The sequence below is a fragment of the Suncus etruscus genome, chromosome 6 (genome assembly GCF_024139225.1).
Source record: "Suncus etruscus isolate mSunEtr1 chromosome 6, mSunEtr1.pri.cur, whole genome shotgun sequence".
NCBI classification, from domain to species: Eukaryota; Metazoa; Chordata; class Mammalia; order Eulipotyphla; family Soricidae; genus Suncus; species Suncus etruscus.
In genome coordinates, this window is record NC_064853.1 from 114,431,655 (window position 1) to 114,456,891 (window position 25,237).

The window sequence follows — 25,237 nt, forward strand, 5'->3', positions numbered from 1 at the left end:
TAAACCTCTTGACTGGCTTGCGTCACCCTGAGCACTTTATTAACTTCTGCAGCTTAATTTTCTAGGTGTTCACAAAAGAGCTTAACACTCGCGAATTATTTGTAGCTGCTTTTTGCCTTCTGTCCCGGCTGAGAGAAAGCTGCCGGCCGGAATTCTCTCCCAGCAAAGGGCAGGAGCAAAGGAAGTTACAAACTCATGTAAATGATAACAATACACAGAAAAAATTAAATAATAATGTTTTTCGGATTTGGGGCCACATCTGGTGGTGCTCAGGGGTTACTCCTGGCTCTGCACTCAGCAATCACTCTGGCAGGTGCGGGAGAATCATATGAGATGCCGGGGCTCGAAGCTGAGTCCATCCTAGGTCAGCTGCATGCAAGGCAAACACCTATTGCTGTGTTATCTCTCAGGCCCCAAATGATAATATTAATAGGTACAAAATGAAACATTTGATAAGATGAGGCAAAAGACAAGTTAGCTGTCTCTTACCACTATTATTCAATATAGTATTAGTAGGCCTTGCCATAGCAATTAGGCAAGAAAGAAAGATTTAGGGGCCAGGCGGTGGCGCTGAAGGTAAGGTGCCTGCCTTGCCTGCGCTAGCCTTGGACGGACCGCGGTTCGATCCCCCGGTGTCCCATATGGTCCCCCAAGCCAGGAGCAACTTCTGAGCACATAGCCAGGAATAACCCCTGAGCGTTACCGGGTGTGGCCCAAAAACCAAAAAAAAAAAAAAAAAAAAAAAAGATTTAGAGCGTCCAAATTGGAAAAGAAGTTAAACTCTGAGGGGTCAGAACAGTAGCACAGTGGTAGGGCACCTGCCTTGCATGCGGCTGACCCAGGATGGACCTCAATTCGATCCCCACCATCCCATATGTCCCCCAAGCCAGGAGCGATTTCTGAGTGCATAGCCAGGAGTAAACCCTGAGTATCACCGGATGTGACCCAAAATAAAAAAAATACTCATGACATTTAAAAAAATTTTTTATTTTGACCGAAGTGGATTACAAATCTTTCACAGTAATATTTTAGGTACATAGCAACATTGAATCAGGGGCATTCCCACCACCAATGTTGTCCTCCCTCTACCCCTTTTCCCAGCATGCATCTCATATCCCTCTCCTTTACCCCATGGGCTGCTAGTATAAGTGGTCCCCTATGTGTCTAGCATGTTTTAGATTGGGTATCGATTCTGTTGTCATTGGCTTTGGATTTGGTTTTTAAGTCAGATCATTTTTTTTTATTTCTACTTAATGTTCATACGACTATTTGGTCTTGGTACCCTCCATTATTTCCCCCTTCATTTGAATATCTTGTGGTTCAAGTTATATGTTCTGTTTGAAGGAATGAAAAAAAATCAAATAAAATGGGGCAAAATGAAACATTTTTGTGTTATTGATTTATGATGTATCTTAAACAATTCAATGCCATTGACTAAGGAAACAAGAAAAAACAAACACATGGGACTTCATCAAATTAAAATTTTCTATACTGCAAAATAAATGATGACTAAAATTGTTTTAAATACCCATATTGTGTGCAGTTATATTTTGTCACAGAATCATAGACTATTGAAGACCAAAGTGTTCTTTGGATTCAGCAGACCAACCCCATTTCTGTAAATGATGACCACAGTCATGAGAAAATAGATGACATGCCTGAAACTACACAACCAATCTGATTTTAACTCCAAACCCCAAATCCTAACCCAGCCATTATTCTTATTGAGTATTTGTTGTTCTTTTTAGGAGATCTTACTAAGTCAACACTCAGAGGAACAGACAATTACCCATTAACCACTACAGGAAAAGTCAATACACACCTCCATAGTTTGATCCAGTTCCAGCTAATACCAGGATCCCTGGACTTACCTCAGAGACCAAAGTCCCTCAGAAATTAATTTGGTTTCACACACATCAGTCTGGCCCTAGCTTTGTAGGAAGATAATATGAGAGGACCTCTGCTGTGTGGGGCAGTAGAAAGGCCAGAATGCACAACTGTTAGACTATTGGATGAAATTTGTCACTAGCTGACTGACTTCAAGCACACTTTATTTTTATGATTCTAAATTTCCTCATAAATAGAATGTGGACCATATGCATTATAGTAAATGAAAGCATGTTTGTGTTGTATGTTCTAACATTTGTGTCTATTCATGGAACTGCTTAGAAGGCATGGAGACTTTGTACAAGATATTCAAACCTTCCTTATTAAACTGGTCATTGTCTTCTCTAAACTCAGCCCAGGCCTGGCTTAACCTCCAACACATCATCTCCTTGAGAGCTCTGCAAGGTATGCTTACATTCATAAGCATAAGTTCCCTTTGTTTCCCACTTATGTTCCAAGATGTCAACTGCTATGCTTGCATAAAACGTTGTTTCTCTGAGTGTCAACACACATGACTGTATCATCTCCTCCTCTTGTTTCTGCTGCCTTTTGACCGTCAACTGAGACTCCCTCTCAGCTTAAAAGTCTGAAGCTCCTGAATATCACTTCTACCCTCCAAAGTCACCTTCCTGCTATTCTGACAAATTCTTCAACACTGTGAGCATTCAGCTTCCTTCTTGCTTGATCACTGTGAGTCCAGAGACCAAAGCCAATTCCACAATGTAAACACCTACTCTTAAACCATTATTTCCACTCTTCCTTGTCATTTTTGTTTTCCTTTGTTTTGTTTGTCAGTTTGGACCATCCCCAGAAATGCTCAGAGCTTACTCTTGTCTCTGCATTCAGGTATCATTCCTGGCAGGCTTGGGAGACCATATGCAGCCTATCTGTTGTACTATTGCTCCCCTTGGTGTGAGTGTGTGTGTGTGTGTGTGTGTGTGTGTACTCCCTCACTCTTTTTTTTTTTTGTGTGTGGTTTTTGGGTCACACCTGGCAGTGCTCAGGGTTTATTCCTGGCTCCAGGCTCAGAAATTGCTCCTGGCAGGCACAGGGGACCATATGGGACGCTGGGATTCGAACCAATGACCTCCTGCATGAAAGGCAAACACCTTACCTCCATGCTATCTCTCCGGCCCCACTCCCTCACTCTTGACTGTTATATATCACTTTGGACACTTTGGCAACTTATGCACTGAGTTGACTTTCAAATCTAGTCATCTATACTTTAGTATGTAAAATTTCATTGAGCACATTCAAGACTCTTCAAAACTTTCTTGCAAAGTTGAACAGTTAAGTAAACAGAAGTGATTGGGTTTGCAAAACAAATAGATATCCTAGCTTGTCCATTATAGAATATAGTTGACTTCATTCTAAGCAAAAATAAATATAATTTATACAATAGTAAGTCATGAATTTATAGAAAGTTTAGAAAGCACAAACAATATCTACTCACTAAATGAAACCGGATACCAATTATTCTGCAATTCAGGTATAACTGCGAATTTTTTTTTAAGTTTTTGGCCACACCTGGTGATGCTCAGGGCTTACTCCTGGCTCTGTACTCAAGGATCACTCCTGGTGAGTTTGTGGATCAAATTCAATTTGACTATGTAAAGGAAAGTGCCCAACTGACTATATAGTCTAGTTCCTCTATAAATAATTTTTCTATTTTTACACGTTTATAATTTTCATCTCTCTCCATACACATATACACATGCCTATGTCTACATACATAAGTTATAAATATATATATTTACAAAATAATTGTTTGAAACTTAAAAATCTACCCACCATTTTAACTCAAAATTCTTTGTGACTATTTTCTGCTATTAATTTAAATTATTTATATAAATTGCACTTAAATTTGTGTATTTATTGGGATCCTAGTGATAACACAATGGTAGGGCATTTGCCTTGCATGTGGCCAACCCAGTACAGACCTGAATTCGATCCCCAGCATTCCATATGGTCCCCCAAGCCTACATAGAGCAATTTCTGAGCACAGAACCGAGTAACCCCTGAGCACCATCAGGTGTGGCTAAAAACCTATAATAAATAAATAAATGAATAAATAAATAAGAGAAAGCAATAGGGGTTATGGGTCTTTATGTAGAGGCAAAGTGCTGTATATGGCCAAACCACAAACATGTAAGCATGGGACCCACACTGCAAAAAAAGTTCAACTTTAAAATGTACCAGTGGGGCCAGAGAGATAGCACAGCGGCATTTGCCTTGCAAGCAGCCGACCCAGGATCTAAGGTGCTTGGTTTGAATCCCGACGTCCCATATGGTCCCCCATGCCTGCCAGGAGCTATTTCTGAGCAGATAGCCAGGAGTAACCCCTGAGCACCATCGGGTGTGGCCCAAAAAACAAAAACAAATATAATAAAATGTACCAGTTAGTGAGGCTGGGGAATAAGTACAGCAGGTAAGGGGAGATTGCCTTGCATATAACTAAACTGTGTTTAATCCCTATATTGTCTCCCCATATAGTCTTCCAAGAATGTCAAGAGTGATTTCTGAGTACAGAGCAGGAGTCAACTCTGAGCATAGCAGAGTGTGGCTCCAAAACAAGACAAAACAAAACTATAAGTACCTGTTAAAAAGGCAGGTTTGGGGGGGGATGGGAAGGTCCCTAGGGACATTGGGGAACTGGGTATATTGGCAGTGGCATAGGAGTTGGAAAATTTGGAACAGACAAGGCTTTGTAAATCATAGTGCATTAAAAAACTTTTTTTTTTTATTTAAAGAGTCCTCTAAGATCAATTCTCAGCCTTTTGGCTAAGTTCAAGTGTACTATCTGTTCTTATCAGTTTAACATCTGATACGTCCTCTAAGGGCAAAAGAAAAAGAGTCCTCTGAGTTAAGTTTATCTGACTGAGTCATGTTACTGTTATTGTGTTTCTGCCAGACACTGACTGTATGTAGTCTCAGAGTCTACCTGACATGTGTGTGTAATGAAGGCAAGAAAGAATAATTTGGGGCAAAAAATATCTGCTGCTTTTAGGAAAATTATGATAAGGCTTATATTACCTTCTGTGGAACTGCCAGGATGGAAGCCAAAAAATTAAATAAAAAACAACCTTGCAAGTTCTTCCTCAAAACACCAAAAATAATGGGAATGGGGGCACACCCAGAAGTGCTCATGATTACTTCTGACAGTGTTCAGGGGGACCAGATGGGATGCTGGGGATCAAACCCAGGATGGCTGCATGCAATGTAAAAGCCCTATCAGCTGTACTATTGCTCTTGCCCAAAACACCAAAGATTTTATTTTTTATATAGTTCATTCGCACTTTTGTCTATATGTGTATGTGTTTTTGTAACTTAAATTCTAAATAAATTGTCTTCTTTTTTAAAATTATTTAAAAATTAGGCACCATGATTTATAAAAGTGTTAATAGTATTTTCAGCCGCACAATGGTAAGTCCATAGATAAACCCATAAACACCACCAGTATTAGTGTCTCTGCACCAATATGTTCCTCTCTCATTCGATCTCCTTACCACACTGGTAGGAAAAGTACCTTTTAAATTAATTATTATACTCTGAGCCCCATGTTTACAATGCATTAACGCTGATTATTTTGATGCACATAGTTCTCTCACCTCTCCCCTACTCTATTGTCTTTATTTATTTTTAATTTAAAAGATTCTGAGGGGCCGGAGAGATAGCATGGAGGTAAGGTGTTTGCCTTGTATGCAGAAGGTCGGTGGTTCGAATCCCGGCATCCCATATGATCCCCTCAGCCTGCCAGGATTTTGAGCACAGAGCCAGGAGTAACCCCTGAGCGCTGCTGGGTGTGACCCAAAAACCAAAAACCAAAAAAAAAAAAAAAAGATTCTTAATGGAAGTGACAATAGGTTCTTTAATATGTGTTTAAGAGAAATTATACCAGTGATAAATCTGTGTGCCCCCTGTGCTAGGCAGAGGAACCATGCACAGTTTCATGAAAATCCATATAAAAGTGAGCTGAATAGCTTTTAGTTTTTAAAATATGGCTATATATTTTTAATCCCTACCCCTGAGTTGCACATTTTTAAAACTAGAGAATTCCAGAGAGAATTCAAAAGTAATCAAGGTTGAAAGTAGTTTAGGTAGTACTCAACTAATGTTTTCATGGTTTGTTTGGGGCAATACTTAGTGATATACAGGGGAGACTGCCGGCAGTGTTTGAGTGACAGAGTGTAGCAGGGCTTGCATGTGAGGCTCCAGTATACAAAATATGCACTTAGGAGAACAGAGAGATTATACAGGAGTTAAGGCATTTGCCTTGTATACCGTTGATCAAGGTTCGAGTCCTGACACCACATCTGGTTCCCTGAGTACTGTCATGAGTGATCCTTGAACACTTAGATGAGGCCCCCAAAACAAAGAAAGACAAAACAAAACAAATAAACAAATGCTGTCCAGATTTTTGCGCCATTTCCTCAGGCTCAAGGATCATTCCTAACAGCAAATAAATCAAAGTAATCTCTATAGTGTGGGTTATATTTTATACTTCTGGGAAGACAGAACACATACCATTTTTGTTTGGTATCAGGGGTTGAACCCAGGGCTACACACATGTAAAGCAAAGTGATTTACCATATTACTAGAGCCCCAACTGTCAGGTAATTCATGACTTCTAGTTAAAAGACCCCAGGCTTGCTTCTTGGCTTTTGACTAAGATCAAGTGTAAAAGACCATAAAAAGCTATAGCATACATTCCTGAGACTCAGTTTCTTTTATGTATTAGTATTTAGGAAAGCAAATTTCACCACAAAGAACTAATACCACACAACCATATCATCACATATGTAACTGAAAGGAAAAAATATTATGAGAGGTTAAAGACATAACATGATGAATTTTCCCTTATTTACTGGTGTTGCTATGTCCCACAAAGTTTGGTCACTTGTTTCTTCATTATTATTAGTTCAAGAAATCTTTTTATTTCCCTTTTTATTTCCTGCTTGATCCAGCTGTTATTAAGAGCATGTTGTTCAGTCGCCAGGTATTAGAGTTTTTCCACATCTTTTTGTTTGTTTGTTTTTGGATCACACCCGGCAGTGCTCAGGGGCTACTTCTGGCTGTCTGCTCAGAAATCGCTTCTGGCAGGCTCGGGGGACCATATGGGATGCTGGGTTTTGAACCACCATCCTTCTGCATGCAAGGTAAATATCATACCTCCATGTTATCTCTCCCGTTTTCCACATCTTTTTATAGTTAATTTATATCTGTGTAACATTGTGGTCTGATAGGATGCATAGTATGTTTCTATGTTTATGAATTTATGTAAGTTAGATTTACGTCCTAAGATGTGACCTACCCTGGGGAATGTTCCATATGCACTAGAGAAGAATGTGTATTTAGCTTTTTGAGGATGGAAGACCCTGTATATATTCTGTATAAATTTGTTAGTCCCAAGTCTTCTAGTTTCTAATTTAGGGCTCTTATATCCATAACGATATTTTGTCTAGAAGATCTATGCATGTTGAAATCTCCTTCTACAACCACATATTATTCACATGTTTCTCTAGAGTTAAGAACCTTAAAACTTTGCTGACCCAACAGTTGTGCATCTAAGTTAATTAGAATTAGCACTCCTTGGCCTATTGCTTCCTTGATCAACAAATAGTGCTCATCCTTATCTCTATTTTCTTTAAGTTGAATGAAATTTGATCTTATATAAATATGGCTGACCCAGCCCCCCACTTTTTTGTTTGTTTTTCTGCAGCTTGTATAATTGTTTTCCATCTTCTTACTCTGAGCCTCTTACTCTGAGCCTGCATCTATCCTGTGATTTTTAGAAGTGTTTCCTGAAAGCAGCAAATAAATGGGTTTTGTTTTTTGATTCATCCTGCCACTCTATCCCTTTTGATGGGACTGTTTTAATCCCTTGACATTCAAGAATATTATTGATAGAAAAGGATGTTGTGCCATCTTACTGTTGTATAGGGTTATTGCTTCTTCAATTGGTTATTTTGTTTATATAAACAGCCTTTCAGTAATTCATTCAGAACTAGTTTGGTATGAATGTCACCAGCTCTTTTTTGTTTTTATTCATCCCTCCTATCTAAAGTTGATGGAAGTTTATAGAGTTAATAAATTTTCTAATCTGATAATTAAGTCATATGCCCAAATTCAAGAAGCTCAAAGAGGTCCAAACAAAAGAAACCCAAAAGACAAAAACTCAAGATACACTGTAGATAAAATGACAAAGGCCAAAGATTGAGAAGGAACCTTGAGAGTAAGATTAAAGGAAAAACTTGCACATTAAGAATCTGCCGAGGCCGGAGAGGTAATACAGCAGTAGGGCATTTGCCTTCACATAGCCAACCCAGGACGGACAGTAGTTCAAATCCTGGCATCCTATAGAGTCCCCCAAGCCTGCCAGGAGTGATTTCTGAGTGCCACCAGGTGTGGACCCCCATTTCCCCCAAAAAAGAATCTGCCAGGCAACTGGTAACTGATGTGTCAAAATGAATGGGTCAGAAGCAAATAGTTGAACAGAGAAATCACATTGGACTATATAGCATCTAAGTAAAATATTCTATGCATCAACATATTTAAATATGAAGGAGTGATACAAAACTTTACACACAAACAACTGTAAAATCACCCATGTGCTGTATCTCCAACCCTAGTGAAAAAGTCTGAAGCAGAATCACTGCATGAAATAATCCAGACCAGGCTGGGGGTGAAACAAGTGTAGTCTGGCAATCTTCTACATTGTATGAAGTGTGCTATCTTCCTACCAAAACTGACATTTTTATTGAGTACAAAGACCACCCCCAGGTGAGAGGAATAAGGATAGAGTAAGGACAGATAGTTCTGGCTATCTAGAGCCTGTCCCACCCAGTTTTGTTTTGTTTTGTTTTGGTTTGGTTTTGGTTTTTGGGTCACACTTGGCAGCGCTCAGGGGTTACTCCTGGCTCCATGCTCAGAAATCGCCCCTGGCAGGCTCGGGGGACCATGTGGGATGCTGGGATTCAAACCATAGTCCTTCTGCATGAAAGGCAAACGCCTTATCTCCATGCTATCTCTCCAGCCCCCGCCCCAGTTTTACATATAAAACAATCTTTGTTTTGTGTTAAACCAAGTCATAAACAAACAGATACAAAAAAATCAAGGATGATCTTTGTTTTGTTGTTTTTTGGGCCCCAAATTTTTAAAAATTTTTTTCTTACCTAGATTTCCGATATAGTCATTCTGCTATGGTGTTCAAAGACAATGAGAGAAGACATTGTCTTTAAGATGCTATGTTTTGACTTGGCCTTTAGAAGTAAATAGGCTGACAGAAAGAGAACAAGTCTGTCTATTTATTTGGTGCGGAAATTTCTCTGGAAAAAGGAATTTGATAGAGGCCCTATTTTTTTGGCCTGCAATTTTTACAAGGGAGAGAATGTGCCAAATAAGAAATTTTAATGTCACTATTATTCATGAATTTCAGAAATATTACCAGTAATCTACGTAGGGGGTATAATTCACATCCACCAATGGGCCTGCTGGCTAAAATATCTCTTGGGGATATATCAGCTCACTGCTCCAGGAAAATCCATAGATGATACATCTGGAGGGTGCCTTATGTCACAGCGGGCTGACAATTATGGGCTGGTCCTTCCAGCTCTCGTCTCTATTATCTCTGGGTATTATTACCATAATATCTTTTATTTTTCTTAAATACCACAATGCATGAGAGGATGAGCTTTGTTTTAGGTAAAACAAGATATAATCTAATAAGTGACAACTTTAAAAAGCTCTCATCATTGTTAAGCCAGAGCTGAAAGAAACTCTAACCCTTAAAAGGCACAGTAACCCTGTCTGAGAGTAATTCAATATTAAAACAAAATAAAGAAAGGAGGAAAGAAATAACTAAGGTTTGTACAATTCTCACTTGCTTTAAACTGAAGGAAGGTACTGCTTCTGTACTTAAGAGGTAAATTACATGCAAATCTCTAGGCAACTATTAGCAGATAAAACCAAGAAGAAACAACTTACTATTACATAAAAGTACAAGAGAAGAAAATGAAAATATCACAAACTCTCAGAATTTATATAAAAAGATGAAAATAACAATGTTGGGAAAACTGGTTAACCATATGCAAAAAATCCATAAAAACTGGGCCACTTCTATCTCACATAATATACAAAAGTTAATTGTAAAGGGATAAAATACTTCACTATTAGACCCAAATCTATAAAATAAATTAGGAGAAAAATAAAATTAATTACCCATAATACTAAATTCTGAAATAAAAACCATGCATTTTTAATGACTAGAGAGAAACAAAAAGCAAAAATAAACAAATGGAACTACATCAAACAAAAAATTTCTTGTACTTCAAAAGAAATTATATTAAAACAAAGAAGATGGCTGCTTCCAGCTACACATAGTTTTATTTTTATTTTTTTAACTTTATTTATTTATTAATGTATTTATTGGTTGTTGGGCCTCGCCCAGCAGAACTCAAGGGTTACTCCTGGCTCTGCACTCAGAAATAGCCCCTGGCAGGCTAGGGGACAATATGGGATGCTGGAAATTGAACTGGGTCCCTCCCCAGTCAGCCGCATGCAAGACAAATGTCCTACTACTGTGCTCTCTCTCGGGCCCCATGGATATATTTTATGACAGTATCACAGACAACTGAAGATAAGTATCACCGGGATTGGGCAGATCAAACCTGTTTCTGTAAATCACACAACCATACTCCTCAGAATTTAAAAGATTTGCCTGAACTAATACAACCAATTAGATTAGAACCCTAAATTCTAAACCTGGTGGTTTTCTTGTTTCGTGGGTGGTACTTGTTGTTTCATCTTAGAGGTGTTACTGAGTTAACAATACTCTGAGAAATAAACTATTATTCATTAACTACTGAAGGAAAGTCAATGTGCACCTCCATATTTTGATCCAGTTCCTGCTAATACAAGGGTCACTGGGTTTTCATCAGAGACCGAAGTCCTTATAAATAAATACGATTTCACCCTAGTCTGACCTCAAGGTGGATAATCTGAGTGTGGTCTCTACTATATGATGTAGTGAAAAGGCCAGAGTATCATGGTGAACTATTAAATACGATTTTTCACTAGCTGAATGACTTCACTTTATATCTCTGACTCTTTATATCTGACACTTTATATCTCTGACACTCAATTTTGCCATAAATAAAAGTGGGACAATATATAATACTACAGTACTAAGTTAAATCAAGCATTAGTTATGCATTTTAACCACAATTATATTTTATACTATTATAATTTTCAAATATAAACACAATAAATAGTAAGCTTTTTAATGACTATCATCAAACCATTTATGTGTAGTGTAGAAAATAAAAACCAAAAAATTAAAAGAAATTCGATTACACTTAGAGTGGAAGTCTTTCTGGCATTTCTTCCATGCATATATAAATCAATTTAGTAAAGCTTATAGACTGTACCTAGAGTATGGTAACTGGCTTTTTAAATTCTAAATTTATTATAGTAAATAATACATTGATTTTTAATTACTACACTGCATTCTTATTCTAAGAAACTCTCTTTGAGAGATATATTGACTGTTTCCAATTTTCTAACATTACCACCAATATTATAACTACCATTATTGTGGAGATTGTCTTTGCTTACACTCTTTGCTTTACTCAGTACCATTGTTAGAAATTGAATTATTGAGTTAAAGACGATTCAAAATGATAAAGCTTTTGAAGTATAGGCACTGTGTTACATCAGGGGATAGAGAACCATAAAGCATATTTTCTTCCCTGATGAGAATATTTTCTAGTTAAGTTTGGAAAGTATAATCATATAGCAAGTTTAGAGGAAAGCCCACAACCCAGCCCTGCACAAAAGAGGAGACAAAAGGAACTGACAAAGAATTCCTAGAAGAGATAGCATCTTAGACTAAAGCTTTTCCTTTTGTTTGGTGGGGATGCCACTCCTGTGATACTCAAAGGCTACTAGGATGAATGCATTTTAGAAGATTAACAAATACATAAAGGTTCTTACATGACTCCAGGCCTTGTAATCAGGAATTAATACTGGTGAAACTTTGGATAATAGAAGAGAGGAGGGGAGAGGAGAGGAGAATCCAAGAGATGAGAGGAGAATACAGGAGGAGAGGGGAGGGGAGAGGAGAAGGAAAGAGAGCAAGAGAATGAGAATGGGAGAGTGTAAAAATAAAGTTACAAAACTAGAATGTCAGTCTGGGACCTGAAGGACTTCTGTGCTATAATGAATGATTTCTGTGGTACGCCCAAAGTATAAAGAAATCATATAAAATTTTAGAATTTAATAAAAACATAACTCCTTTAGGAAAAGGCTCATTTTAAAGGGTAATTTTACTCATTTGCTTCACTCTCATCAGTAGCTAGTCTGCAACTCCTGCATTTGGCAAAGACATTTTTAGAGAAATACAGACTCTGCATCGTGGTCGCACACCACTCTGAATATTTCTATTGCATCAAAGATACAAAACTAGGACATTACCATACTATCTTGAAGTAAAGAAACTTGGGTTTCTCAAGTAAAGAAACTTGAGCCACTTCTTTAAAACTATTCTTTTAGGATTATTTAAATTGTAATTTTAAGTTGGATATTTTAAATTGTCTTTATTAAAAACAGAAGTGTTTTTGATCACCCAATTTTCACCCCTGACTTCCCAAATGAGCAGCATAAGACTCGCCGAAAGGTGGGGTAACAACTAGACTGGGACAATCACTGCATCTATATAATGTTCAATACTTTAATGAACATTCCTATTTTAATGTCCATTAAAAATGGGCACATGTGTATCTGAAATTTTGTCAAAGATCATGCAAGATCTGAAAAACTTAAAATGGGTTTTAGGTGAAATTCTGCTCTCATGGCTTTGAATTTATAAGGACACTCCTATAGGAGTTATGTTTTTTATTAAAGTATTACTATGGGAATGGAACTTCTGGGAGGGTCACAGCATTTCCTGACAGGACCTGCCAACTGTTTTCTGGCAATTCTGTTGGTTTTGAGGTGATAGAAAGAATGTCTTCTGAATGATTTGGGTGGGGAGCTAGCGGAACCAGCCAGTGAAAGGTTGGGATGATTAATGAAAAAAGAAAAAGCAAAACAATACAAGGGACTTGATTTAAACTGATGGCTTTATTTTGGAACCAAAAATCTTAAGTATTCTTTTGAACCTTGAACCACATTTTCCTCAGAAATTATGCCATTTTATTTTCTAGTAAAATTGGGGGGGGGGAGCGAGGTGGCGCTAGAGGTAAGGACCAAGGAAAGGTAAGGCCAAGGAAAGGACCACGGTTCGATCCCCCGGCGTCCCATATGGTCCCCCAAGCCAGGGGCAATTTCTGAGTGTGTAGCCAGGAGTAACCCCTGAGCATCTAATGAGTGTGGCCCAAAAAAAAAAAAATTGGGGGGGGGAAGGTTATGTTACTGAGAAATGAACTGAGATGAATATGTGGAAGTTTTATTTAATGGCATAGTGTACTAGAAATATGAAAGCCTGCAAAGGATTTTAAATTACAACTCTTGTTAAAACTTTTTAAAAGATTGTGAAATTACCAAAATGCACATGAAATCAAGTTTTAATATACTGTATGATGGGTGGATGATGAGGCTGTCCATTGTACCATTTCTTTCTTTGAATTCTCAGGCATGGTTTGGCAGTGCAAGAACTCTGTAACATTAACAAATTCAATAAAAATTAAATATATGGATTTTGAAAGTGTAAAAAATTTTTTTTAATTTTATTTTTGTATTTTTTTGTGGGTTTTCTTTTTGTTTAGTTTTTGGGTCATACCCAGCGGCACTCAGGGGTTACTCTCAGAAATCGCTCCTGACAGGCTCGGGGGACCATATGGGATGCTAGGATGGAACCCTTGACTGTTCCTGGTCTGCTGTATGCAAGGCAAACACCCTATCTGTGTGCTCTCTTCTACTGAATCATATAGAATTTTTTTAGCCAGTCAAATTGAGCAGTGGGGTGTTATATACCAACTTTTGTGATACCAACGTTAATAAGTTCTGATAATCCACTGCCATCGGACCAGCCCAAATCATATAGAATTTTAAAGTCAGGCACTCATAGAGGGTGTCTGGGAGTTGGGTGGGAGAAATTGGTGGTGGGAAATTAACTGGTGAAAGGATGGGGCCTAGAACATTGTATGACTAAAACCCAACTATCAACAACTTTTTAACTCTGTATCTCACTGTAATTTAGTAAAATTAATAAAGACATGCATTGGGCCCGGAGAGATAGCACAGTGGCGTTTGCCTTGCAAGCAGCCGATCCAGGACCAAAAGTGGTTGGTTCGAATCCCAGTGTCCCATATGGTCCCCCGTGCCTGCCAGGAGCTATTTCTGAGCAGACAGCCAGGAGTAACTCCTGAGCACCGCCAGTTGTGGCCCAAAAACCAAAAGAAAAAAGAAAAAAAAGACATGCATTGTCTATATGAGAACTTATACTTCACACTGCTAGCAGTCAGAAATAACTTGGTTTGACCAGGAAATAGCCTCAGTTTTGATATTAGTGTGGTTTTTTGGGAAGAGATACTACACACATGAATTCAGGTAAGAAGGCAGTAATTATGACCATATATTAGCTTAGAACCATTTTTTTTATTAAGGAAGTTTCTTCGAGTACTTTTATTAATAAGCAGTATAAACTTGAAAAGAGCACCTCTAAAAGTTACAGTTTCAATTATATTTTTCAGGTCACGCAGAAGACAGAGACCATAACAGTGATGTTTAAGCATTCAAACAATGACAACCAAGTTGTTGGCCTGCTTTCCATCAAACTCAACCCTCACCTTTTCTGCTTCTGTCCTCTGAAACAGTTAATATTTGTCCTGGCTTTAGATAAGGTTACTACCCATAACCAGGTACTCAGGCACATAGTGGTGATGTTCTTGGTGCCAAAATTTCTTATATTTGACCTTCACTTAGATTTTAAAGTATCTGATTTTCCCAGGGCATGGACGAACCAGGGGGTTAACAACGGCTGGCTTAGGTTGTTTCATTCGAGTGAATGTTTCTCCTGATGAGGACTCCACTGAAGTAGCGCCTGAGAAAGCATGGCGCAGGTCATAGTGTGCCCGGTGCTCTGGAGGTCCCTGGGGAACTGGCATCACCACAGGTCCCATCACCATGGCAGCTGGGGCTGGGTCAACTGCAACAGGTAAGTCCACCACTGGGTCGATGACCCCTACATCTGCTGGGGGCTGCAGAAACAAATGCAAAAAGAGGAACATTTCCTTAGATTGTCCCTCTTCTTCTTCGAGTAGATCAACCACACTCTTGGGGAACTCTCATTCATTTCTTTCACAATATAATTTTTATTAGTAAGGAAACATTTCTAAAAAAACTGGTTAACCTCACACCACTGAGATTGGCACACATCACAAAAACGGAAAACAAGCAGTGCTGGCAGGGATGTGGAGAGAAAGAAACTCTTTGTCACTGCTGGTGGGAATGCTGTCTAGTACGACCTTTATGGAAAGCGATATGGAGATTCCTTCACAAACTGGAAATTGAGCTCCCATAGGATCCAGCTATACCACTCCTAGGAATATACCCGAGGAACACAAAAATACAATACAAAAATCCCTTCCTTACACCTATATTCATTGCAGCGCTATTTACAATAGCCAGACTCTGTAAACAACCAAGATGCCCTTCAACAGATGAGTGGCTATAGAAACTGTGGTACATATACACAATGGAATACTATGCAGCTGTCAGGAGAGATGAAGTCATGAAATTTTCCTATACATGGATGTACATGGAATCTATTATGCTGAGTGGAGTAAGTCAGAGGGAGAGAGAAAGATGCAGAATGATTTCACTCATCTATGGGTCTTAAGAAAAATGAAAGACATTTTTAACAGTATCTGAGACAAGAGAGATGAGGGCTGGTAGGTGCAGCTCATGACATGAAGCTCATCACATAGAGTGATGAGTGCAGTTGGAGAGATGACTACACTGAAAACTATCATAACAATGTGAATGAATGAGGAAAATAGAAAGCCTATCTCGAGTACAGGTGTGGGGAGGTGGGGAGAAGGGAGATCTGGAAAATTGGTGGTGGGAATGTTGCACTGGTGAAGGGCGTGTTCTTTACATGACTGTAATCATACAATTATAATCATATTTGTAATCATGGTGTTTAAATAAAGATAATTATAAAAAAAACTGGTTAGGTGTAAAAGATTGTATCAGAGCTACAGAAGGGTCATCTGGATTCTGTTGGTTCTAGAATCACCAGTTCTCTACTGCAGGGCTATGTAGCATTTTTAATGCCAAGAGCCATTTATAGCACCATTCATGGGCTACACAATACAAGAAGATGGGTCACGGTGATCAATAAAAGCATAATGTGTCCCATCATGCACCAGGTCCAGAACACATGATTTCATTCACCTTATAAGGTCCTCCCAGGCTGTATGTTTCCCATCATTGGTATAGGGAATATTTGAATTGTATGTCTAAAACCCACTAGTTAAAGCATCCTAACTCTTGGTTAACCTGAAGCTTGAAACATATTCCTTTTCATATGTGTGTGTGTGCATTTATAATATGGAAATATATAGAGAGCTCCTATGCCTGCAGCCCCTAGGACCTGCCAGGCAGTGTCTCTGTGATCTCAGAAACTATGCTCAATCTCTTGCCAACTCAAACAATGGCTATGGTACCACACAATAGCTCTGCCCTCAGACAATAGAAGTCATGGTTGCCACATTCTTTCAATTGTTGCTCACAACACAACTTTCATAGTGGGCTCAGAAAGAGAACAACAAATTTCTAGTAGTTATAAGGACACTTGTAACAAGGAAATGTAAACTTGTAAACATGTAAACTTGTAACAAGGATATGAGCTTTAGGGATGATGAATTCTACAGAGGAGGGGTGGCTGTCCAGGATGCCATTACCTGTCCTGGGAACACCGTGCAAGTCACTGCAATGTCTTCGCCATTGACCTTCTCAGTGAGTGTGGCCTTACAAAATCCATATTGCTGTCCCCAGAGAAAGAGAAATTAGATAAACTTATTCAAAATGTAGCTTTCTCTTCCAATTCATTGATCCCCAACCCCTACCAAGAGCCAAAGCATAAGATTGAAAGTGCAGTCCCTCTTTGTGAATATTTTTGATAGTTTCGTAGAACATATATATAATATACAATTCTTCATATACTATAGAAAATACAGAAAGATTTTTTTTTTAAAATAACGTATTTAAGCACCATGGTTACAAAAATATTGGTAGTTGGGTTTCAGGAATCAAATGTACACCACCCTTCACCAATGTAACTTTCCAGCCACCACTGTTCCCCATTTCCCTCCTCCCCCACTTCCTGCATCTCTTCCTATAAGCATTCTATTTCTCTCTCACTATCATTGTCATAGAAATTGTTAGTGTAATTATTTACAGAAAGGTTTTAAGTGAGAGAGATCACCCACAGTTCCAGCTATTGTGCTAACTGAAGAAATATTTCAGAGTATTCCTTTATTATTTTATTTATTACTTTATTATTCTTTGTGTTTATTCCTTTAAAATATTATTAAATATAATTTTAAAATCATATTTGTGATTATTCCATTTTTGTCTTTTCCCTTTCACTCATTAAATTCATACTTTTGTATTATTTATGTCTATTTTCTTTGAAAATGTAATTTAGAGAGTGCATATTTTTTATTTTCTGATGAGTTGTATTTTATTGAATGATTCCTTCCTGTTGGGCATTCAGAGGAGTCACTTTATGTCTATGAGAAATTAACTTTATAGACATTTTTCTCTCAAACATCTCTGATGTTTTCTTTAAGCTAAATTTCTGAAAGTGGAAATATGTGACTCAAAAATCTGAGTTTTTTGTGGGCCGGAGAGATAGCATGAAGGTAAGGCGTTTGCCTTGCATGCAGAAGGACGGTGGTTCAAATCCCGGCATCCCATATGGTCCCCAGTACCTGCCAGGAGCGATTTCTGAGTGTAGAGCCAGGAGTAACCCCTGAGTACTGCCGGGTGTGACCCAACCCACCCCTACCCTAAAAAATCTGAGTTTTTATAGCAGTATACTGAGAGCCTATATTTCAAACTCCATGGCATGTGGGCTTACTCAGAAAACAGCCTCTGTCTTTGTCCTAACTCCAGGGGCCTCCGGGGTGAGATTATTTATTAGTAATTGGAAGATTCCTTGTGATCCAGTTGCGTAAGAAATGGGGTATTTTTGGAGTATTTTGCACCATTACCTTTATTCTGCAACATCCGGGTACTAACTAATTTGTTTAATGTAGCATTTTATTTATTTACTTATTTTATTTATTTATTTTTTATTTTTCGGGCCACACCCGTTTGATGCTCAGGGGTTACTAACTCCTGGCTAAACGCTCAGAAATTGCCGCTGGCTTGGGGGGACCATCTGGGACTTCAGGGGGATAGTACCGGTCCTTCCTTGGCTAGCGCTTGCAAGAAAGACACCTTACCTCTAGCGCCACCTCGCCGGCTCCAGAATGTAGCATTTGATAACAAGCTTTGCTCTCTCCTGATCCTGGTCCACCTACCTTATCTGCCAGCATATTGCATGCAGCTGGGTCTGTGACATCTTTTGCAACACAGTCAGTGGCAGCCACGACAAACTCCACATAGGTAGAGGGTGGAAGAGACTGGTGAGAATAATGAGAATGCTTGTGAGGCAACTTGACTTAGTGTGAAAAAGGCTAGAAGGAAAAACTGGAAAGCAGAATAAACAGCACCGAAAATGGTAAGGAGTTCATTCACACAGCCCAAATTCTGTGGCTAGAAACACCCTTCATGGTTCCACAGGGCAGCTGTAGAATGCAACCTGAAGTGCTTGTGTGCAGATTTAGGTAGGTGCTTCCCTGAAGCATATTTACTGACTATTGTTGAGGGCAGAAGTGAGTCTTTAGGCAGGAACTCAGAGCACACTGATCTGATTGGGACTCTGGGCCCTTCCAGGTCCTGTCTTTCTTGGGGCTGCCCTCTTTTGTCATCCAAGTCTCAGGTTATTTCAAGATGGAACAGAAAAATAATAAGATAAATAGTTCTTTTAAATTTACAGAGAACAGAATAAAAAGTGTAAATAAAAGTATGGATAATACCGCTTCTTTCTTTCTTTCTTTCTTTCTTTCTTTCTTTCTTTCTTTCTTTCTTTCTTTCTTTCTTTCTTTCTTTCTTTCTTTCTTTCTTTCTTTCTTTCTTTCTTTCTTTCTTTCTCCTTCCTTCCTTCCTCTCTCTCTCTTTCTTTCTTTCTTTCTTTCTTTCTTTCTTTCTTTCTTTCTTCCTTCCTTCCTTCCTTCCTTCCTTCCTTCCTTCCTTCCTTCCTTCCTTCCTTCTTTCATTATTCTTGGGAAACTATGGGCACTTACAAAAGTATTTATTTGGCATAGTCTGAGGTGGGGTATATCAGAAGTACATATGCTGGCTAACAGAATTACCACCTATACAATGTGCTTCCAAATAAATACACTATAGCTGGCATCCTAGAACAACACTTTAGAAAGCTATTGCATTTAAATACTTTAAACTATTATACAGATATATTTTAGTGATTCCAGGGGCATTTGAGGATCCCTTGTCCTTATGGATATAAGGAGACCTGTGACTTTAAAAGCTTTTGTTAGGGCAATGCCAGAATGCAAGAGGGAGGAACAGGAATGTACACCAAAGAACCGCAGGGGCTGCTCCGGATAACTGGGAATTTCTTATCCATAACAGGGAGTCCCGTTTTCACTGGAGGGAAACTGGGAACATGGCAGGCAGCCTAAGTTACAGTGATTCAGTTTAGAGAAGGAGCAGAAGGTTCTTTGGTCTTCTTGATACTCTGGACACGTGTAGCCCTTGAGCTCTTTCTCCTTGCTCCCATTATCCTCCTCCCATTGCTGCCCTGCCCCTGTTCCATCTGTCACCCCTACTCCCTACAAACATTCCTGAGGAGCCACTACACTGGCCTCTAGGTTACACATGTCTTACCACAATTTGAGCCCGGGAAGCCTCCACAAGCTGGAAATAGGAGCCATTGTTCTGTGCATTGAAGGCGGCCAGGGCTGCGTTCACAGCATGCACCACCCTGCTGTCGTTCAACGGGGCCAGCAGGCGGCAGTGGGGGCAAACTTTGATCACGTCCTCGGCAGAGTCTAAGCACAGAGACACAACCGGCTCACAGAGGAATGTATTTTCAGACCTTCACCCCAACTTTCCTTATTTAGCAAGGCCCAGAAGCACACCAAATGTGTTCTGGCATTTCTCCACTGCCCATTGATCGCTCTGTCTTATGAAGATTCCAGGAGCCTCTTCTCTACTAGGAACAGTTTTTACCCCCACTGAGAAGAGGTCCTTAAAACACAGTTTCCTAAAGGGATAGAGACAAAATGATTTCGCTCATACGTGGAATTTAAAAACACACAGCAAGGTAGCAATGAAAGTCCAAAGGTGGCAGAATAGGAAAACAGATGAGGGAGGGGGTAAACTGCTGATGGTATAGTGTTGCAATTCTGTGCATGAGAAACCTTTATTAATAGCATTGCATTAGCAAGAATAGTAATTGTAGCTATTGTAATAGCAAGAGTCTCAATAACAAATTACTTTTTAATTTCCTTAAAACTTCTCAGATCTAAGTTATTTGGGTTCTACTTTCCCTTATCAAACAAATAATTTCAACTACATTCACTGAAAACAATCCTAGCCCTTTCCTCACTTTACCATGCAAAAAAAGAAAAAAGGAAAAGAAATCGCAATCAGAAACATATCTACCTGGAGTGGAATCACACTTGGCAAAAATCACAGAAAACTGGCCATCCTGTTTCAGCAACTGGACATCACAGTCTCCTTCCACGGCCTGGAGAAAGAAATTCTCCAGTGAGAGCCAGAAAGGAGCTCTGGCCTGTTTCACCCAGAAAGGGGGAGTGACACAAAAGGAGAGAAGCAAAGCCATCTCAAAGGGGAAGGCAGCATATCAAAACATTACATCCTCTGGGTTTAGCAAGGGCTCCCAAACAAGAAAGTGAATCCATTTTATCAGTTCCTGGGAAGGTATTCAATGACTCTTGGAGAATCTGGCACTGGCATCCTATGAAGGCAAACTGGGAAAGGAAGACAGGAGGCCAGTTCTATGCAGAATCATGGCAGTCTAGGCTGGGACAACCCTCCCACCTCCCTCTCTCCCCCATCAAGCACACACAGACACAGACTCCCATACACACACATATGCACATGCATGCAAGCACAGTGACCCTGAGGGTTTCACTCACATGCTGTGTCAACTGCCTCACAGAACAATTTGCCAGAGGAGTGGGGTCAAGTGCATGGCACGTGGTTTCCAGCATGTCGATTTCTATCTCATAGATCTCTCCCATGGGCCTCTGTGGAGAAATGGAAGGAAGAAATGAGGGACCTATCCTCTCATTCATCTGAGTAGGCCAGTCCTTGGACTGGAAACACTTACTTGGTCAAACTGAGGGGAAAGGATAGTCGTAAGGTTGGTTAGCCTGCAACTCTGTCTAGCTCCAGGCCTGAATTATATATGAAAGATTGAGCTATTTCTTGAGGTTCCCCCCTCCCAGTGGCATTTGTGAGGGGAGAGAGAACTTGGGCTTAGATGGGTGGTTGAGGCAACAGTCATCACTCTAAGCTTTATTTGGAAGAAAACTGTGACTATGAATGCTTCTCTGATTTTTGAAATTTTACCCTTTCAAGTTGTGCTTTGACAAAGTCAGTTTGGGATTTTTGGGGTAGTGCAATAACGTAAAGCTGTTTCTGGATGATAGCATACTGTCTCTACTCTCTCTCTCTCTCTCTCTCTCTCTCTCTCTCTCTCTCTCTCTCTCTCTCTCTCTCTCTCTCTCTCCCCTTTCCTTCCAAATGGAAAGGCTGCCCTTAGATTTTTGTCCCTAATTTTGTCACACCATGAATGCAAATTTGTTGCTCTCTACTGCTTTCCAGTGCACATAGGTGGAAGTCCCTAAAATCTCTTCCTCTTCCTAAAATGAAGCAGTGTCTAAAGGCAGAAAGAAAGCAGGCAGTGCAGGGGAGAGGAGCTTGCAATACTCCTTGCAGTTGATCTTGCCAGTTCACCTCTTTTTGAATCCTTGCTTTAAATCCCAGAAAATTCACCTCTTTTTTCCTTTCTTTCTTTCTTTCTTTCTTTCTTTGGGTTCAGCAGAACTTGAATCACTGGTACTTGAAAACATTAGCATCTCCTCTCTTGGAGAAAGCCCTTTATGATGTACAAATGTGCCCTCAGTCGATTCCCTAAAGACACAGCTGTGGTGAATAGGAAAAAAATGTCCCTTGATTTCTGAAGAAAAGTAACTCTCCAGTTCTGCTTTTGTGATACTCATAATGTCTGCCGCCCCCCTCAAAAATACATGTTGCATTTCAACATTATTCTCCTGCAACTGACCCATGTTTCTTCAAAACCACTACTCTTCAGTATGGTTGTAGCATGCCTAAAACTCATCGGGGACCACCGTGGTTTCAAATATTTAGTCCCATTGTGAGACCATGTTTGTTTTACTTCTTAGGCTGTAAATCTCATATAGGCACCACATATGCATTTGTCAACTTAAACTTAGGTTGAATCAAGAATATGTTCTTGGGGCCGGGCGGTGGCGCTGGAGGTAAGGTGCCTGCCTTGCCTGCGCTAGCCTAGGACGGACCGTGGTTCGATCCCCCGGCGCCCCATATGGTCCCCCAAGAAACCAGGAGCAACTTCTGAGCGCATAGCCAGGAGTAACCCCTGAGCGTCACAGGGTGTGGCCCAAAAACCAAAAAAAAAAAAAAAGAATATGTTCTTAATTGGAACATTTTTGACACTTAAAAAATGTTATTCATTGGTACCAGGTCCAGACACTTGCATGAACATTTAATGGAAATAAAAAAATGGTCAGACCTGAACATCAAACCCAAAGTCAATGACAATAGAATCTATACCTAACCCACAGCAAGCCGTACAAGTACTAGTATTCTGGGGGGTAAAGGAGGGAGATATGGGATGCATGCTGGGAACAGGGGTAGAGGGAGGACATCACTGGTGGTGGGAATGCTCCTGATTCATTGTCACTATGTATCTTAAATATTACTGTGAAAGATCTGTAATTCACTTTGGCCACAATAAAAATTTAAAGAAATGCTATTCATGTGTTTGAACCTATTTTCTCCTACAACCTCTGACAATAGTTCTTGCCCTTACAATAATGCTGGAGGAAATACCTTTTATCATATATATATATATATATATATATATATATATATATATATATATATATATATATAGTCTAATTTAGGGGTCAGAGAAATAGTACAACAATTACTCTTCTTGTCTTGAAGATGGCCAATTTGGAATCAATCCCTGGCACCTCATTCCATTGAACACTGCTAAAAGTAATACCTGAGCTCAGCTGGTTCAACTCTCCTTCCCACAAAATATCTAATTCCAAAACAAGTAGTTAAGTACATGGTCTCCTCACCTCTCCAAATCTTTCACTGACCTCAAAGCCTATTTTCAAGTCTGATGTTTACTGAATCTTCTTTACGACAGTTTTCCACCTTGGAGGTGGGTAAATATTTTTGAAAGGCAGTTTTTATAGAAAAGGGGATGCAGGTATTGAATAAAAACACAGCTGATGGGGGCCAGACAGGTAGTACTACAGGAAGGGTTCTTACCTTCTAGGTGGCCAACCTGGATTCAATCCTTAAAACCCCAGATTGTCCCCCAAACCCCGCCAGGAATGATCCCTAAACACCAGGAGTAAGTCTTTGGCACGGCATTGTATGACCCAAAGCAAAAATTCCAGCCTAATGATTATTATTTGTGCTTCCACAATTTCCTAATGTGCCAGACCATCTCTTATATAGGTCAAAGATAATACGTACCGTAGGGTTCAGAGGTATGAAGAGTTAAGGAAATGACATATCAGAAGGGTCTAGCAATGGAAGTTTCTATGAACAGCTAATATTATTCATTGCCTTCATGAATCAGAGACACAAAGCAAAGAAATAAAAGTAATTTCTAGCTAGCGGTAATTAGGCAACTAGAATTCAATCTCCTGGGCTCTAAGTTTCTAGCAAGTTGCAGACTCTAGTTGTGATGTTTAAAAATATCAATAAATGTGTCTTCATCTACCTTCCTCTTTAAGCCCCATTCAGGAACCTCCAGAAATGCATGGCTACAAGATTGAATGTTTCCTTTCAACCTCTACCTTCTTCATTCTACCCTCCTGGAGGAAACTATCAGAGCAATGATCTGTTTGGCTGGAGAAAAATGTCTTCTTTTGAGATACCCCAAACTCTGAGCTGGAGTTCCCTTATCTCCTGAACAGTAGCTTCACTTACCCGAGACCACACTTTTACTTTGTCAATCTGGTTCCAGGTATACTTGTAGCCCAGTTTACGATTGCTGTTGATGTAGTCCACGGCAGCCTGGGCTACTTGCTGTGATTCTGGGGCATCACAGTCTAGTTCCCTAAAAGCCCCTGGGCCCATTGGGACAGATCCACAGTCCTTGAGCAGAGCAAGGCACAAGATCAGGAAGAGTGACTTCATGGTCACTTAAAGAAAGGTCCTGGTAGGTGACTGGAGGCTTCAGGACAGCCCAGCTGCTGCACTGGGAAAGGTAGATGAATGGAGAGACTGAGGCTTTTATTTATCTGCCAGAGCCTGCCCAAAGAATTGCATAAGGACATAGGATAGTTTCTGTTCTGGTTCCAAGAAAACCCCTGCAAACATCAGCCCTGGAAAAGCAAACAGGTTAGGACATTGCCAGTCCCCAAGACATTTGCCAAAGTCAATGCTGCTGGGGGCTGGGAAGGGGGAGTGGGTGTGAGCATGGGAGATACTCCAAAGAGCATAGCAATGGCAGTGCAGAGAGGAGGTGAGAGAAGGTGAAGAGGGGCCGAGTTTGGGTTATGATGGATTTCATAGAGAGCGAGTCTATGCTACTGTGAGTCCAGTATGCCATGGGATCAGTGAGAAGAAATTATGCACACTCAGCAATTGATAAAATTGATAAAATTCTCTAATACCAGGAGGATTATGTTTTCTAAACATTCCTAAAGGGAGGGTAGAAGCCATAGAGCTGCAAAAGTAAAGATCATGTGGAATAAAAAAGGTCATTTATGGTAAAGGTCATAATTTTGAGTAAGATTTTTAGAGGAAAAATATGAAAGGGAGAAATTTATTTCTGCTTGCAGTAGGGAAGGGGCTTGGGAAATGAGTTCCCACAGCCAGGCAGAGCAGTGTCTTCAACTCTTTCATTTTTCTTTCTCCAAACCTCATTCATGGCGATTCCTCAGATGGACATTAGTTGTATCTCCTTGGGGACTGAGTGTGATTGGTGCTGGTAGTCCCAGGCTACCCCCCAGCTTCC

General features: G+C 39.7%; 1 protein-coding gene and 1 pseudogene across 1 annotated transcript; one reads left to right on the top strand and one right to left on the bottom strand.

The window, feature by feature from the left end:
* Nucleotides 1-4,648: 4,648 nt before the first annotated feature.
* Nucleotides 4,649-4,746, top strand: LOC126012772 (uncharacterized; annotated as a pseudogene).
* A 9,829-nt stretch (nt 4,747-14,575) lies between these two features.
* AHSG (alpha 2-HS glycoprotein) lies at nt 14,576-24,478 on the bottom strand. Its single transcript, XM_049775802.1, has 7 exons — nt 24,205-24,478; nt 21,123-21,233; nt 20,626-20,710; nt 19,846-20,009; nt 18,417-18,518; nt 16,791-16,874; nt 14,576-15,083 (listed from the first exon to the last, which is right to left on the bottom strand). Exons 1-7 carry the CDS (start codon nt 24,412-24,414, stop codon nt 14,805-14,807), a joined length of 1,035 nt encoding a protein of 344 aa, XP_049631759.1. The 5' UTR covers nt 24,415-24,478; the 3' UTR covers nt 14,576-14,804.
* Between the last annotated feature and the right edge of the window lie 759 nt (nt 24,479-25,237).

What these genes read in the sequence shown, in the direction of transcription:
- AHSG (XM_049775802.1), bottom strand. Translation starts at nt 24,414, where the DNA reads ATGAAGTCACTCTTCCTGATCTTGTGCCTTGCTCTGCTCAAGGACTGT. An exon ending in AAGTAAAAGTGTGGTCTCGG is followed by an intron (nt 21,234 to 24,204) that starts GTAAGTGAAGCT and finishes ATTTCTCCACAG; the next exon opens with AGGCCCATGGGAGAGATCTA. An exon ending in GCAATATGCTGGCAGATAAG is followed by an intron (nt 16,875 to 18,416) that starts GTAGGTGGACCA and finishes CTCTGGGGACAG; the next exon opens with CAATATGGATTTTGTAAGGC.